The 16,993-nt window shown below is 38.6% G+C and overlaps 1 protein-coding gene across 1 annotated transcript in view; it reads right to left on the bottom strand.

Annotated features, from left to right (window-relative positions):
- The window catches only part of ITPRID1 (ITPR interacting domain containing 1), a 47,822-nt gene extending 40,522 nt beyond the window's left edge, over positions 1–7,300 (bottom strand). The window contains 1 exon segment of the mRNA XM_058831103.1: positions 7,184–7,300. Within this exon segment, the coding sequence (XP_058687086.1) occupies positions 7,184–7,300 (117 nt within the window).
- Positions 7,301–16,993: the final 9,693 nt, after the last annotated feature.

Raw genomic sequence — 16,993 nt, 5'->3', positions numbered from 1 at the left:
TTCTCTTTCCAACATATACAGGTATAATTTTTTGGTACATAATAGTTTTTCAAGTATATTCAAAATTTTGTGAATATTTGTGAATATTGATTTCTCTGGGCTTAGCATCATGCACTAAATATGTTTGAGGGTAGTGACAGATGAGGAACACTTGCAAGAGTTTCTGCAGGAGGAAATATATGTCCAAGAACTTATGACACTGTTTAGTGGACTCCCAGTGTGCTACACCTGTGAGCTGTAAGGTATATATTTGATTATTTCTTAAGGATGAGATAAGAATAAATTAGGTGAAAATATACAGTGCCTGTAGTTGTAACTTCCTCTTCTAACACTGAAATAACACACTTGCTGATCTTCTGAAAGCTAGGGTAACATTTGCCTAAGAGCAGCAGAAGATACCTGAATTCCATAAGATAAATGCTAGGGGCTTTTTTATCTATAAAAATAAATAGAGAAGAAAAACTTTTAAAGTTTTCTCTTCTACTTAACAAAATTGTCTCAGTAAAGAAGGTAAAAAACATCCTTTCAGAGGATTATTTTTCTGCTTGTAAATTCTAACATGAGTTTCTTCTGGCTTATTCACTAAAAGGATATCCATCCAAATCGAGAACATAAATGTTGCTGACATCCTGTAATTTGTGTAGTAACATAAAACAGACTTTCTAGCAGCAAACTGAGCATATTTTGAATTAGAATCTACTGTTAGTTGTATACTATTTCCTACTCATGTGCCAACGGAAGCTGTAAATTCGGTATAAAATCCTTTGAAATGTAAAAAATAAGATTAGAAAGTGAGAATTAATACAATTTTTCCCCTAGCAGCACATACGTACTCCTCTCTGTCAGAGAACATTATACCAAGCTGGCTGCTGCTGTGATTTCCTCAGTATCTCACATTGCCAGGACTCAGTGAATACAAATGCTGCAAAATAAAAACCTAGGACAATGAAACACTGGCTAGGGTGTTAAGAACTTGATGATGACTTTAATGATGCTGTGTTTATAGGTGATATAGGCAGTAGTAGGTCACCAAAAGATCAAATGGGCAGAACATGATAGGTTATTGCAAGTTGGGTAAGAGGAAGTAGCTGGTGTGGCTGTACTCTAAAATCAGGCAAACACAGGCTGTGACACCTTAACTAGCTTTTGTTGTAGGCCAAAGTAAGTTGAATCGTCCCATATTTCTGGGGGCAAGAGCATGCCAATGCACTTCTACAGAGACTAAACCATCAAACCTGCTAAGTGGTAATAAATTGCTCCGGACCCCATGTCCACCTCATGACTTGGACAAAGTTTGCATGTCTGTAACACAGACAATTTCACAGGTAATTTCACTCATGGTTAGTCTCCAGCGTTTTTTCTACTGAGAAGACTCCCATGAAAGGCTTCTCATTAGAGAGGTTGACATTTATTAGAGTTTGTTTTCTCCATATTCAAGACATCATAGAAATAGTTATGGGGAGAGCATGGTATTTATGTTTCCTGATCTGCGTCAGTATTTTGGTCCCAACACTAGAAACACTGAATCTCATTACCAAACTGGAAGATACTAAGGGAAATAATGCCCTTTAGAAATCTGTCAGAAAAACCTAGTCAACATAAACAAATAAAAAATGCTTCTAAAACCACCTGTGGTACTAAGTGTGACTCTTCACTGAACATCTAAGTATACCTTTTCTAACCAAAATGTGGCCTCATATACTTGGAAGATAGGACATGTTAGCCTTTGAAATCTCTTATTAACAAGAGACAAATTTAAATCACAAATCGTTTAACTGCATCTTCTGCTTGTGAAACTAATAAACCAAAACTGTAGATATGGAAAGACTGATAAATAATATTTTGGGTTTCCAAAATATTTTTCTGTGGATGTGAAGAACTGTGAGGTGACTTGAGCTTCTAGTTCCTTTCTTATTAAAAAAAAAATTCTCTGAATTCCCTGTGTTCGACAGATCAGGAAAGTAGGTAAGAACAAGTGAGAAGTTTTGCATTTAGGTCAAGCAGAGTTGCAGTCATCTAATAATCTAATACCATAATTTCCAGAGTACATTGCAAACCCATCCTAGAAACCTCTACTCCTTCAGCAGAAGAAAATTAAATCATGCCAGTGAAAAAGGTGAGCCTGGAACTTTTCAGTTAAAGGGCTCTTGAGAGAAAAAAATATACACCTTATCCATGGTATCATATTCTCCCAATAGCTGCCCCCAGCCCAGACTGAGATCTGTGGTGCTTGATATTTTATTGTTAAGCAGTCCCTATTAGAAAAGATTAATAATGTTCTGATGTTCTGTCTTACCTTTCTGCTCTTGGCCTCGCAGCTTATTCCCCCTAGTTGGTAGACTTCAAGATAAAAACCCCTGAAGAAAGACAAAGAAAATAATAATAATAATAATAATAATAATAATAATAATAAAACACCTAAAATTCCCCCAAGAAGAACATCTGGTCTGTCCTAAGGAGAGACAAGGTCAGGGAGGCAGTCCAATGAGCAGGCACAACACAGGTCATTCAGGACATGGATGAGGATGGTTTGTGGGAAAACAGAGCCATAGGTTCATGTTTCCTGTATGTATCACCTACTTTCCCCTCAATATATATTGACTTCTGTTAAGTGTTGAGATTCAAATCTTGAGTTTATGCTTAAGACAAAACCCATGAAATTTTAGCATTCTGCATGAATAGAGTCTGTCATTTCTGAACTTAAATGTTACTAAGAACATAATTCAATCAGCTTATCTGGGCCAGGAGTGAGTAGAATGGAAGCAAAAGCCTTTTCAGTGTATCACTTAAGAGGAAGCTGTATGATAGCTCTTAACTGTTCCATATTTGCATAGTGGCATGGCTATTAGTAGTGACACTTGCAATAATAGCTAGCTCTCCATTCTATGAATGTGCTGACTTGGTCTTACTCTAATATTGAAAAATGTTGCTATGACTGTAATATAAGACTACTGTTATTTTGTTTTTTTGCTCCTCATCTCACTTCCAAATATCATTCCTAAGTCTCCATATGTTCCTTTTTTTTTACACTTTAAAAGCAGTGAATGTATGAAGTCATACTGAAGAATTCACAGGAAATATCAGTCTTACAGGCTTTGTTTTTATCCCAAAGTTGGACAAAAGTTAAAAAAAAATCTCAGTTTTGGTGATCAAAATTCAATTAATTTTTAGTAAGTTTAAGGTTAAACTGTATTTCTCTATAGTGGTACTTTGCCTACGGGGTTGTAGGTACAGTATGTGTAACCACAATTTTAGCTGTAAATCATTCTTGTACAGTGTGTTATATCTACTGTGGGGCACACAGCCTTGTGAAATTCCCATGACAAAGAAGATTATTTGATCAGAAAGAGATCAAGACACATGATAGGAAATTCTATCTTCAAAGAATAGCCTGGAAATTAATGGAGCAGTGAGACACATTTCTCATGAGGGACTGTGTCATAAGAAAGACAGGTTGTTTCAGAAGAAACAGTTATGAAAAAAAGCTTTTTGATGTAGTTCAACAAAATAAAAAGCTCAATCTTTGGTTCAAATCAGCCAAAGTAGAACATTTAGTTCTGAATTTTCACAATTGGTCACAATTTTCCTACCAGAATCTTCAATACTGAAGAGACTATATTTCTTACTGGAGAAAAAAGAGAAATAATTGTATAATAAAGCAACACAAACTTACAGAACACAAGAATGCAACCAGTGATGGATATTTTCTTCCATGTAGTCCTCTAAAGATAAAAGTAGAGCTCTCTGGAAGACCATTGCCAAATCATCTTATATCAATGACCCTAGAGTATGACTTCATTTTTTGGTGAAACTTGGAATGGATAGGAAATACTGTGAGAAGTGTCTAGTAATTTCCTTTGGTGGTCTGAGGGTTTTTTAATAACTAAATCTAAAAGCAAAATGAAATCACAAACCATTCCGTTATTATATGCAGCCATAAATACTCTGTAAGTATCTAGCAGTCCTAATAAGAATTGAAAACAATCTTTTCTTATTCTGCATGAATGCATCCCAATACACAGTTCCAGCATAGTTTGAATTGTGGAGACTGTCTGCTCTTGTGTAGAGGGAGGATTATTGCCTTTTTACCAAGCACAGAGGAAGCCTCCAGCAGAGCCAGAAATGGTTCCCAGCTCTCCTACCTTTCTGTTCAGTTTTTTAACCCAAAGATAAACAAACATGGCTCACAGACAGTTAAGTCATTGCTGAGAAATATCAAAGGCAGTTTCTTTCTCTGCAGGTTCAACCAAAGCCACTCAGACTATCAGTTTAAGGAGCTGCCTTGCTTTCCATTACAGCGGAGGGAGGGAAGGGCTGATCTACAACACGGCTGAGTTAGACATAAGATAAAGCGGGAGGTGGCTTCATTGCATTATTACTCCAGGATTCAATGCTGCAACTCTCATTAGCACAGTGAAAAGATATGGAAAGACTGCAGCAATCACAAGTCTTTACACTCAAGTCTTTAGAGACCTAATTCTGACATGTGGAATATTAATTTACAAAGATACTCTATTTTTTTTTTTTTTTGTTAACCTACAGAGCAACAGAGTTGTTTCAAGACTGTCAATGTCTGCCTAGCTATAACTGGGCCACACAACAAAGGCTGGGCCATGCAGGCTCCCAGTTACCTTTCCAAAAGCTAGAAACAAGAAGGTTTTCCCCAGGCTTTGTTCATTTTCAAATGTGATTTCACAGAGGCGTGTTCAGCTTTCTTAAGTGGTTTAACAGGGTGTCAATACTCAGACCTAGCCAGCTGATTGGTTTTGTTGGGCCTGGTGGAAGTTGTTAGCAGTCCTCACAGAGGATCACTGATGGGTTTCTCCTTAGCTAAAAACCAAGCTATGTTAAACCACAACAAATAGGAATTACAAACAAGGGCAAAGATTCCACCAGAACCTCTGTGAGCAAGAAAGAAACATTGAGAATAAAAACAAAGATGAAATTAGTAACTAAGAGCAAAGCACAAATGCTTGTCATCAGTACAATCCATTGGTCTGGGTCTGATGCCATCCCAAAAAGCAAGTCTGGAAACCAAAGAAAAAATTTCCTGCACTTACTTATTGTGAAACATCAGTGTTTTTAGAGTCTGTCAGTAGAAGGCTCTATTGCTGATGATATTGTGGGAAGATATTTTTTAAGGATGAATCTTCGGGCTGATACTCTGGAAACATGAGCTCCAAATGGAAAAATCTCCTCTTTCTGTTGCACATCAGTTTCCTGTGTGTGACACAAATGTAATAATACTCTGCATGGGGTTATAACTGTTAAGGTTGTTGAGGCTTATGCTCACCAGAAGGCTCTGTTGGACAGGCACAGCTGCAGGTGGGATGGTTGGAAGTCGGCTGGGGGTGAGAGGCAGTTATGAGGCGGAACACGTGGACAGAACATGAATGGGAAGCTGACTGGGTGATAGGATGTGTGGACAGCAGCACTGCAGCTGAGCAGCCAATGGGTGCCCTTCTTCTGTTAATTTTGGTTATGTCTGGTGGAAATTAGAGGTACAAAAGGGGGCATGATTTCTACAATAAATTGATCTCCTTTGGATGCATAAGGGGGTCTGTGTCTCTTTGTTCCTCATTTCTACACTCTGTCTTGCCAGTAGTATCATTTTAAATGGTAAGATTTCTGTCCTTTTGAAGCCCTCTGAAACAGCAAGTGCTGGAGCATCTTGTTTTTTATCAGTTCTCATGCCTTTCAGAAATTAAACCTTTCCCAAATGGTCAGATGCCTTTGCAACCAAATTTGAGTTTAGTGTGATGGCACTGACATAGCTGTCCAGCTGCAAGCCCTCAGACCATGCAAAATGCTCCATCAAACCACAAAAGCAATGTTCCTTCAATGCAATTTTTTATCACATCAAGGTTCCTGGGATGGTGAGAAGAGCTAGAAACCAGGCTATGTTAAAGGCATTCAGAGAGAAAAATGTATTAAGCCCTGCAAAAGCAGCTTTTAAATGTCTCGGTATCAGGGAACATGGTGTTGAAAGGGAAGACTTATAAAATGCTGCATTATTCAGTGAATTTGGGAAGCTTCTTGTCTGACCTTGGGAGTGCTGGTTCAAGGCACAGTTCAGCTGCCACAGAAGAAATGTCTTCACTTTGCTGAGACGATCTGCATCACCTGGGACAATGCCACTACCACCTGAGGAAACCCCATTCCTGAGGTGAACTGCATTTAAGAGAAGTGATTTTATGACTTTCCTGGCATGAAACACAAAAAAATCAGTGTCTAGGTCAGCCACAGTCATGCACAACAGCTCAGATGTAACAGCAGAGGCAAAATATGTTGCAAAGACACTACAAATGTTTGGGGTGGAAAAAAAAATTGCTTTCCTGGTACAGAATCACAAAATAACAAAGTTGGAAGACACCTTCAACACCATCTAGTGAACCCATCAGTGTAGAACCATCATAATGACCCCTAAACAATACCCCGAAGAACACGTTCAGAGATGGTGACTACATCTACAAACTTATTTCAATGACTAATCACTCAGTGAACTTTTTTCCCCTAATATCTAATAAAAACCTCCCCTAGTGCAACTTAAGGCCATTTCCTCTCATTCTTTCACTTGAGCCATGGCAGAGGAGACTAAGCCCTACCTCACTACAACTTTCTTTCAGGTAGTTGTAGAGAGAAATTAAGTCCCCCCTGAGCCTCCTCTTCTCCAGGATAAACAACCCCAGTTCCCTCAGCTGCTTCTCATAGGACATATTTTCTAGACCCTTCACCAGCTTTCTAGCCTGTCTTGGAGTGTTTTATGATGATAGTCTATTGCATGATCCTCTGACTGGATGTGTGCTGGACCAGGGAAGGGGGGAGCTTTGGGATCTTTGGTGAGCATTTTCAAAGCTTCCTTGCCCAGACATTCTGTGGTGCTGTGTGGTTAGGTTTTGCTTAGTTAGCTTGGTTTTCTTGGCCCAGGCAGAAAGGTTTTCCCTTCCATGTCTTGGAGGAGCTGCAATAGAAATCTTTCAGTTGCCTTGAGGTTAACTAAACAGCTGCTGTTCTGAGAATGGAGAAGCAGGACTGGCCAGAGTGGGCCATCCCATTCCAACCCCAAGCCTTGGGGAGACCAGCCAGGGACAAAAAGCACACCAAGAGGCTCCAGCCCAGCTGCCTCACCCACTGTGGCAATTGTGGAGAGGAGATTGATGCCAGAGAACCACCAGGTTTTCACCTTCCGCTGGACCTCCTGCATGGAAGCTCCACTTTCTTCAGAGTGAAAGCTGGTGCCATCTTGCACCACATGTCGGGAAGGGATATTTCTTCTACATTTTTCCCATTTTCCAGGCATTTTTGGGTCTTTTTTCCTCTGTGTGTGTGGGGGGGAGGTGTGTGAGTTCTGATAATTTGGTGTTTACTAGTTATTTACTTTTCTTCCTTGCCTTGTTAATAAACTTCTGGGTTGTTTGGGTTTTTTTTCACTTTCTGCTATTAGTATTCATTTTCTATCGGTGGCGGGGGATTGTTGAAACCTTTTAGAGGAGACTACTCATTACAGAGTGTCCTCTCTTAAATGTCTCAAAACTGAGACATTGCCCTTCTTTGAACATGCTCCAGCACCTCAATGTCATCTGTATTTGAGTATATTTTTGGTAACTGGGCTGTTTTGGCATGACAACAGAATACTAAGTATGTTTAAGTATGAATAGGAAAAAAATATGCTTTTTTCAGATCCCATAGCTAGGATGAAAATTCTTCCATTATCAACTCTATGAAGTATAGAGTTCATACTCTGTATCATTTATGAATTAATTGTTGCTTTTAGGTAACACTTGAAAAAGAAAATGGGAGGAAAACAGCAGATCTCCTTCATACTCCTACTGTGGAGTCACTTATGTGACACAGTTGTGTTCTGCATTCTGATTTAACCAGACATCTTATAGCAGTTCCATCAGGGAAAGAGCACAATATCTATCTACCAGTGGCTGCTTCAGTAAACAAGAAGAAATGTGCATCTAGCCAGGTGCCCTGAGGCACAAAATAGTCATATTTTCTGGTCTGTATTATTCTTTCTTTTCAGTTGCCATGTACTAGGGCAAATCACTGCTTGAAAACTTACTGTTTTCTCTCTGTCTTAATCAGAAGCAAAAGGAGATGACAAAAACCTTTTCAGTCTTTAGCTTTAGGATCTGACTTTGGGCAGCTAAATGAAGCTGAGGTCCCCTTTCCCTGCCCATCAATATCCAAATTGTTAAGCACACTGGACTCATAGCTGCTGTAGGATGATTTAATTTATTTTGTCCCTTCAGCATGCCTGCCATTTGCTTTGACAGAAACAAAGGACACTCAGTTTGATATTCAAAGCACTGCTGGAACATCTATGTGAAAAATCACAAGGATGAGTGACTCCAGGAAATTAAGCTTTTCTGAAAGCATAACAGGTAGTGAATGCTGTAATAACACTTCAAGCCTTCTCATAGGCTGGTAAATATAAATTTTGAGATGGTTCTACCCTTGTGAAGCCTTTGGCAAAATTTCTGTCCAGAGGCCATAATATCAACTTGTTCTGCTGTTTTCAAAGTAGAAGTCATAAAGCTGGTTGAGACAAGCAGTGTTGTTCAGTCTAAATAATAAGATATAATAATATCTTCATGCTGCATTTTAATTACATGAGTCCACTCTAATTGAGAACACTACGTAAAGGTAAATAACAATAGCTACAGATGTCTCACAGAATCACAGAATCACAGCATGGGTGGGGCTGGAATGTACCACAGTGGGTCATCTGGTCCAACCTCCCTGCTCAAGCAGACTCATCCTAGAACACCTGGCACAGGTTTGTGCTGAGATGGTTCTTGAGTATCTCCAGTGAGGGAGAGTCCATACCCTCTCTGGACAATCTGTTCCAGTGCTTGATCACCTACACAGTAAAGAAGTACTTCCTTGTATTCAAACAGCCTGAGGCTGTGCTGAAGAGGGAAAGGGTTGCATTTTAAGCCTTCCAGATACATAAGGGAAAGTTCATAAATTCAGTGCAGAGGTAGTCAAAAGCAGAAAACCAAAACAGCATTGGAAACAGTATCAACAGCAATAATTTTGCAGTACATTCAGTTTGAGTCTGTTTCCTTTGCTCAGAAATCTATCCAGTCAAAAGAGAGTCTATGAAGCTATGAAAAAAAAAAAAAGCAGCTCTTTAAATCTGGAATTAAGCTCTTTTATCTGGAATTAAAACCAGAAATTAAGAGAAAAACAATTATGTTTTATGTCATATCTTACAGATCAGGGGGGAAAAAAAAAGTCTTTCTAAAATATTTTGCCATTACGAAGGAAATGATAACTTTAACCTGTATGGCTTGATCCAGTTATTAATATAGTGGAATAATAGGAGGCTAGTGCACCTCTGCTCTACCAGAGACCCAAGGTCTGAAAAATTGGAATACAAGCACTGGCATTCTCTGCTTGGCTTTCCACCCGTATTGTTTATGGTTTTTTTTAAGATACCAAGAAGGTCAAAGAAAGGCTTTTGCCAATAAACAGTGTTTAAGTTGGCAGTTTGACTTGGTAACTGTTTGCTTAGCCTCTAGGCAAAGGGAAAGCAGAAATCAGAACTAGTCTAGCTTTTAACAATGGGAATTATAGAGAAGGACAAGATAGGAGAGAGAAGGTGGAGGAGTGAGTGCAGCAATAACTGACACAGGGGGGAAAAAATTGAAAAAAAGAAAAAGCAGAAGATGCTTTGGTTGCTTCCTTTTGAAATATATTACTGTCCCTTTCAGTTTGTATGCCTTCTTGGCATATATACCAGGGGAAGGATTACACTTTACTAAGGAAGTAATGCAAACTTACCTTCATTTGGTTACCATGGATATGGCACTACAGGAGACAAAGCCTACAATTTGCATTGCAAACAACCAGGAGGAGTGAAGGACACAGAATATGATATTCTAGCAAAAGACTGTCCCAGGATCTTCCTTGTGACTGATCACAAGTAAAACAATCACCAGCTTTGGGTCTGCATTTGCTATGAAGAGAAAAAAGGTAAGGGATGTTGCACTCCAGGTGAAGAAGCAAGAGGCAGAATCACCCACATCTGAAGAACACTTGGTATTTCTTACACAACCTTGTGTGAAATAGCTAAGAGATTGGTATGACAATAATTCAGCTTTCTATCATTTTCCCTATGGGATACTAAAGCTAAATGAATATGCTGGAAACCTGGACTAAGTAATTTCCATAAGCACTGGAATTGCTTAAGAAACACCAGATTTTAGGATTGTTGGGCTTTTTTGCAACAGTTTTTATCTAGCCGAGTGCCCTCTTCATTCTGCAGAAGTACTGTATAATACCTTAACTTTGTTATAAAAAGTCCAGTTAAATGAGCAGTTCTCTAAGGAGATCTAGTTGGAACCAGCTCAGTACAATTAATAGAGAGGAGGGAAATTGAGTTGTTTCCCAAAAAGAAATCATGGATGATTGTTTGGCTGTTAGATTGCTATATCATTAGAATTTTTTATTATTACTACTTAAAGCTCTGCCAGATATATATAGTCATGTGTCATTTTTATTCCAACTGACATGGAATACAAATGATGTGGCCCTGCTTCTATGGAGAGACTTGGCCAAAGAAAGTGCCATTGGTCTGGCAAAAAGAGAACTGGATACCAAATGGTTTGTCCACATATATGAATCAAGGTTTTCTTTCCAAACGATCTTAGGCAGAATAATAGGTTAGACATTGAGCAAAAATATTTTCCTCCCTTAGCACTGGACTAGGTGCTTCTCTGATGGGGTTGGGTCAGCGATACCATTCCAAGATACTCTTCTTTCCTGACTTAGGGAGAGTGGCCCACAATTGGTGACAGGGCACCAGCACCATCTAAGTAGGTTTCCTTTGAAAAGAAGAGTGCAATCAGACCTCTCTGTTCTCACACCATCATTTTCTGTGGGTACAGGAGGCTAATTAGGACCATCAACCCTTCAATTGCTCTCATAGGGGCCCATGAAATAATAGATTTGCACCAATATAATCCCACTTACATCAGTGGATTTGTTTCCTGTTGCTATCTGCAAGTAAGAGAAGCATCAGCCCCAAAAAACATCTTTGCCTTTTTCCTTTCTTCCAAACCAAGCAGCTGGCACCATGGCTATCCTTCAATGTATTTTCTATCACTGTTGTCATGGGGAGCTGAAGCCTGCTGCCATTGTGACCCTGAGCAAATACTGGAAGCAAAGAAGAGGGAGCTTGACAAGTGGATTAAGTTACCTCTTTGCTCCTCTGTCCCACCTCAGCATGCTCCTTGAACTCAGACCCCTTAGCAGTCATATATACTCTTGAGGCCAGTTTTAGAAGTGGACAGCAACATCACCAGACCAAGATCTTCAGATACCCTGAGGATTATTTCAGGCATTTCCAGTAACCCTAATACTAACTACTGAGGGGACAGATTCTGTCAGGCCTTTCAGCCACGTGTTGCTGGTGAAAGAGAGAGGGAGCATGTATAAAACACAGAAATACTGCCCTAGCCTCATGTTGCCTATGTAAGGACAATTGAACACATACTTCCATCTTTGTCTACCCTTTCAGAGCACCTGGCAATTAAATAAAGCCCTGGGTCTACTCTTTCCTCTTCCCTTTCTGCACTAGCCCATGAAGCAAGTCAAGAAGGAAGTGGGGGGAAGCCCACGAAGCAAGTCAAGAAGGAAGCTCCATTTGAAATGGGAGCAAACAGCTGAACCAGCAGCAATCCCTGCTTGCCTGCAACAGCTCTCCAGGGCTTCAAGTTCTCTTCAAGTACCCTTGCAGCAGTGCAGAGTGCGGTTGTGTTGCCCATGGGCCACACATATATAATGCTCTTCCATATGCACTTCACAGCAGCAACAGGAAAGCATAGAAAATTCCAGTGCCAACATGTCCTGCTAAGCCAAAGCAATTACAAATCCTTACTATGTGTAAGTCTCCTTGAAAACTGAATTTAGCATTTTGTTTCCTGTTAGTCTCATCCTCCTGCCCTGTGGGATCTTTTCCTTCTTCTGCTACAAAATTTGTTTGGAAACAGTTTTCTTGGCATTTCTTTAAACAATAGAGCACCAGCCAGTAGAGATGAGTGAGGTAAACTGGATGGTAAGTCTCTTGAATGACAAAATTACTTACAGGGAATAACCTATGAAAAGTACTGTCTTCTTTAATGTCTGAAAACATGTTTGGGCTCTGTCTTCCAATCAATAGGTTTATTCCCTCTGTGTTCAGTCTTCTGTTTATTTTATTAAAAAACATATTGTACTTTAAAAATCCTGCACAACCTCAAGAGAAATGGCAAAAGTAACATTCCCTGTTTCTTCATATCAGCATGACAGTGAAATCTATATAGGATAAATATATAATTATATAAGATAAATCTATAATATCCTGCTATTTCCATTTCTACAGGTTTCAAGAGAGTTACATACAGATATTCCAGAAGAGGCAAATGGCCTGGTTGTTTTTATTTTTAGAGTTATTAGAGCCAGGAATAACTGCTCTCATTCTTATGGACAAAGCTAAATTTCCAGAACTAAAAGTTAGAACATTTTCTTTTCTTGATAAAATTAGTCTCTGTAAGTCATAAAGGTTACAGTAATAGTTAAGTGTATACGGACTCATTTCAAGATATAGCAGCAGTGCAAACTATTTTTACATGTTGCTATTTATAGGAATACAGTTCAAGTTGAATCTGGTTCTCATCAAACTTTTTATCCCTACCTCATCTTTACATATGAGTTCAAACTTCTTATTAGAAGATAATGGTTCAAAAAGCCATTATAGGATGGGTAAGCATTTCACTAATATCTCAATAAAAGTTTAACACAATGAAGCAAACACTGATTCAGCTTGCTTGCAGCTAGTACCACACAATTTTGTTTTTGGATTCAGATTCAGATAACTTTTGGTTGGTTCACAGGCAGCCTGGCTGACTTCAGTCAGAAGCCAGCATGCTTGGTGTGTGTCAGTTTATACAGAAAGAAACCAGATGAGGTTGATCTTGTATCTCAGATTAGAAATATTACAGGTTCACCAGAATTGGCCTGACAAGTGTCTAACAGTAATTACTCCTTTTTTCTCTCTGCAGTATAAAGTTTCAACTGACTTTTTTAGTAGATAGGTTTTGTCCAAAATTACTCCTGATTTAACTGGCAGTCACTTCAGGTCTAATTCTGAGGCTAAAAAAGTAAATTGAAAGTTAACCACTGAAAATTTGGTTAAGGTTTCATTCACATCATGCTGCTAGCCTTCATGAGCATTAACTTTGTCCACTTGGCACAGTTACCCTGAGGGCAAACATTTCTGTGTCGATAAGAGCATATTTGGCATACAGGAGTGGGCGGGAGGGGCACTGTAAGTACATGTAGTCTTTTGTGTTGTAGGCCAGATTTTTTGTCCCTTAGTCAACTAGATATTTCATTTAAGCAATTACTATTCCTATCTCTATGTCTGAGAAAACAAGGAGTATAGTTAATAAGTCAATCACTTAATCAGACTTTATACAAACCAATAAAACTACACAGCTTACTATCTTAGATAGTGTATATTTAATTATTCAGTGATTGAAGTTTCAGGCTTTAGCCACTGGTCCTGGCATTGTCCCATGCACATGGAATAATATGGTATGAGAGACAGTCCTATTGTGTAAGACACATCTTCCCTCTCTATTAAATGTGTTTGAACAGAGTGGGACAGCAGAAAAGGAGTTTTGTCCTCCAACTTCCCTTGGCATCACCCTTCTGCCAGCAGTGCTTTTGTGGAGTAGGTGTACAAAACACATGTTTAAATAAAGAATAAGGGAAAGTAAACAAGTCTTACCAGTGCCAGCACAGGTACTGCAGGGCATGCTCTAATGCTTCTTCAGAAGCCAGAAGAGGGACAAGTTAGAGTCTGCTGTAAAGCAGCTCTCCTGTCTCAGCTTTACAGCTCTGAAAAACTCTCACAGCTTTCCTGTTTCTAAAGGAGAGAGAACAAACATTTGCCTAACATGGGATGATATTTTCATAATCTCCACCCATTAATGCTCAACCTCCCCATTTTTCAAATACTCTGTGTCACGTAAGTGTTTTCAAAAATGTTTTCAACAACAGACATGTTCAGGAAGTTTTGTATTGTTGAGTTTTTTCTTAAAGTGATGTGAAAAGTTGATGTGGCACAGATTTTAGGGCCTTCAACAACTATTTTGAGTGCTGCCATCCTGCTGATGGCAGCCATCCTCACTGCACACAGGCATATATGAATGCAAAACACTCTAGGCAATCCTGCAGGGCAAGGCAGAGACAGACTGGGAAGAGGCCCTAATGACATCCAAAACTGGATTGCCTATGTTAGTTTATGCTATCTTCTACAGGTATGAAGGACCAGATGCCTGTGAGAAGTCAGCCTAACCAGTTGTCAGTAAGGTGCCCAGGGATGGCAGCGATCACAGAGTTTATCAGAACAGAAAAAATTCCTGATGCCTTCACAACTCATGGAAACTGCACAGAATTCTCTCAAACATCAATCCCAATAATAAACAAGACTTAAAAAAAAAAAAACTAGGTGAGCTAACAAAAAACAAACTCAGCATTGGAAAACTAATGAAAATTACACAGCCAAAATCTACAAAACCGCTCTGGTCAGACTTGAAAAAAAACTTTAGAGCCTGACAAACAAATAATCCAAGCTTATAAAGCTGCTCTCAGCAAGCTGAACTCAGCCCTTCAGCAACAGCTTTTCTTGGATAATATTTTAAATTTTCCTTCCCAATCTCCTGGTTTAAAACCCTAAAAAAAAACCACAACAGCAACAACACAAATTCTTTCTCAGAGCTCTAAAGCCACAAGTGGAATCTGTACAAATAAAAAGTTTGGTTCATGACCTGTGACACTGAAGGAAACTGTTCCTCTCAGAGCTCCTTCTAAAATACTAGGCAAAAAAAAGAGAACATTTTTCAACAGAACAGCCATTAATAAGGAGCTATTTTCATGTGTAAATGTGTCTGCTCTTCTATGGGTGCATATGGGGAGTGTACTAAATTAGAAGAAAGTGCTGAAAGTATATTTTTCCAGCATTCTCTGTGAACTTAGGCAGAAACCTGATAAAGAACAAATCTGGATGGTGAAAAACTAATAAGTTCTCTTGCAACCCAGGGCACAAGTATATCTTGCCATGCCTTTTCTGCTACCTTTTTTGTCATACAGGACACTCGAAGATGGAGAGCTAAAAGCAATTTATGAAAACAGCATATAAATGACAGGAATTTCCCTGTCCTGTGATAGCATTCTCCCTAGAGATATCTGGCTGGTTGGAAAGTTTCTGAAGAACTTTCTTTCTCCAGCAAAAAACAGGGTTATGTTGAAATTGAGAGTCTTCTGAAACTGAGGCTTTCACAAACTGGGATTTTTTAATATGCTTTAAAAAAAAAAAAAACAACCAAGCACATTTATAAATACTCCAGTCATTTCATATTGCATATTACCATTCTGCTACTATGTTAGCAACATTGCTCAGCAACTACAGGGAAACCTGTAAAACCCCCCATTTTTTCTTTATTGCTTTCAGATCTTTATCAATAACAGAAATGTGCACATATTTTCATAGAAAATAGTGAGCTAGAAAATGGTACTGTAACTTTAGGAATTTAGATTATTCCAGATTTAGGTAATGTTTTCAAAACAGACATAATCTAGGAAGTCTAGAGGCCATAATTTTCTATTTCTCCATGCTTGCCTAAAAATTAATACCATGATCCTTGCAAAGTGTGTTGGCTGTTATCACTCCTTAAGTACCATTCATGGGAGGTAAAATACAAATTTTGGATCATATAAAAAGATTAGAAACAATCAATTAGTAAGTGCACAAAGGCCATTGTCTTCCAAATCAAATCTATCTTCTGTGCAGATGATTCTAGTATCACTTACATAATTTAATTTTATCCTTACAGGAATCTTCTCCTTATAAGGAGAGGATGAAGCCACAATGGATGCCACAGGCAAAATGCTTTATATAAGAACAAGTATTGGGGTCATTCTGTCTTTTCTTTATTTTTTTAGTATTTGTGGCACCCTCAGTAATATTTCTTGGGCATATATATTTCTGGTACTGAATATAGGTGATAATCTTCTAACATGCAGCAACTCTGAAATATTCCAGTTCCTCTTAGAATATTACTGTAAAAAAACATACTGAGAAAGTACTGCAACAGCATTTGGACACAAATGTTTATGAAAAGACCTGAATAATGATTATTTGAATAGATGTGCAAATTTCCACCAGCAGAGGTCATTTTCACTCTAAAATGAGTTAAGGAGTTCATAAAAGGCTGTCTTTTTAGCTAAAGGAATATCTTAAAAACAGTCCCAGTCTCTGCAATATTCTTCATCAAAGCAATCTTGGGTGGGATATCAAGAAAACCTCTGTTTTCACATTTCTTATATATATGAGATCGATACATTTAAGTGACCTTGCTGGTTTAAATATTTTTTCCTGAATATTTATATTTGTTGGGAAAAAGGTTTCCTATGCAACACTAAAATTTCCACTAAGTCTCAGTAAAAATGCAGTGGGCAAAAGGGAGCCACCTGTTTTCTCCCTTTTTCTTATGTCTACCAGCATCAGCTGTGATTCCCTTCTCAGAAAGACAAATCCCACCCTCATATAACTTCCCTGGTGGCATGGCTGTCATTGAGGGGCATCTCTGACAAACAGACTGTGTTCACAAGGATATGCATGCATATAATTTGTCTGAAGATCAAATTATTAACTAAAACATACTGATATTTGAGTTTGAGGAAGGTAGCTCCTTTTAGGTTCTTAGCTTAAACAACAGTAAGTGTTATTTAGAAAAGGATCTAGAATTAAAAAAACAAAAATTAAAATTTAAGAAATATCTCTTAGGCGCAACTATGGCATGAATGTGAGAAAGCATTGAACTATTGTACTGTGAAAAATTAAAAATACAAATGAAGGGAAATGGGTAACTGATTTGGGTAAGTAGACGTGTGGGAGAAGGGTTGATAGTAGCTATTCCTCATACAATCATGG

This window comes from Poecile atricapillus, chromosome 2 (assembly GCF_030490865.1).
Source record: "Poecile atricapillus isolate bPoeAtr1 chromosome 2, bPoeAtr1.hap1, whole genome shotgun sequence".
NCBI classification, from domain to species: domain Eukaryota; kingdom Metazoa; phylum Chordata; class Aves; order Passeriformes; family Paridae; genus Poecile; species Poecile atricapillus.
Note: the sequence above shows the minus strand (reverse complement) of the source record. Positions and strands in the feature narration are given on the sequence as shown.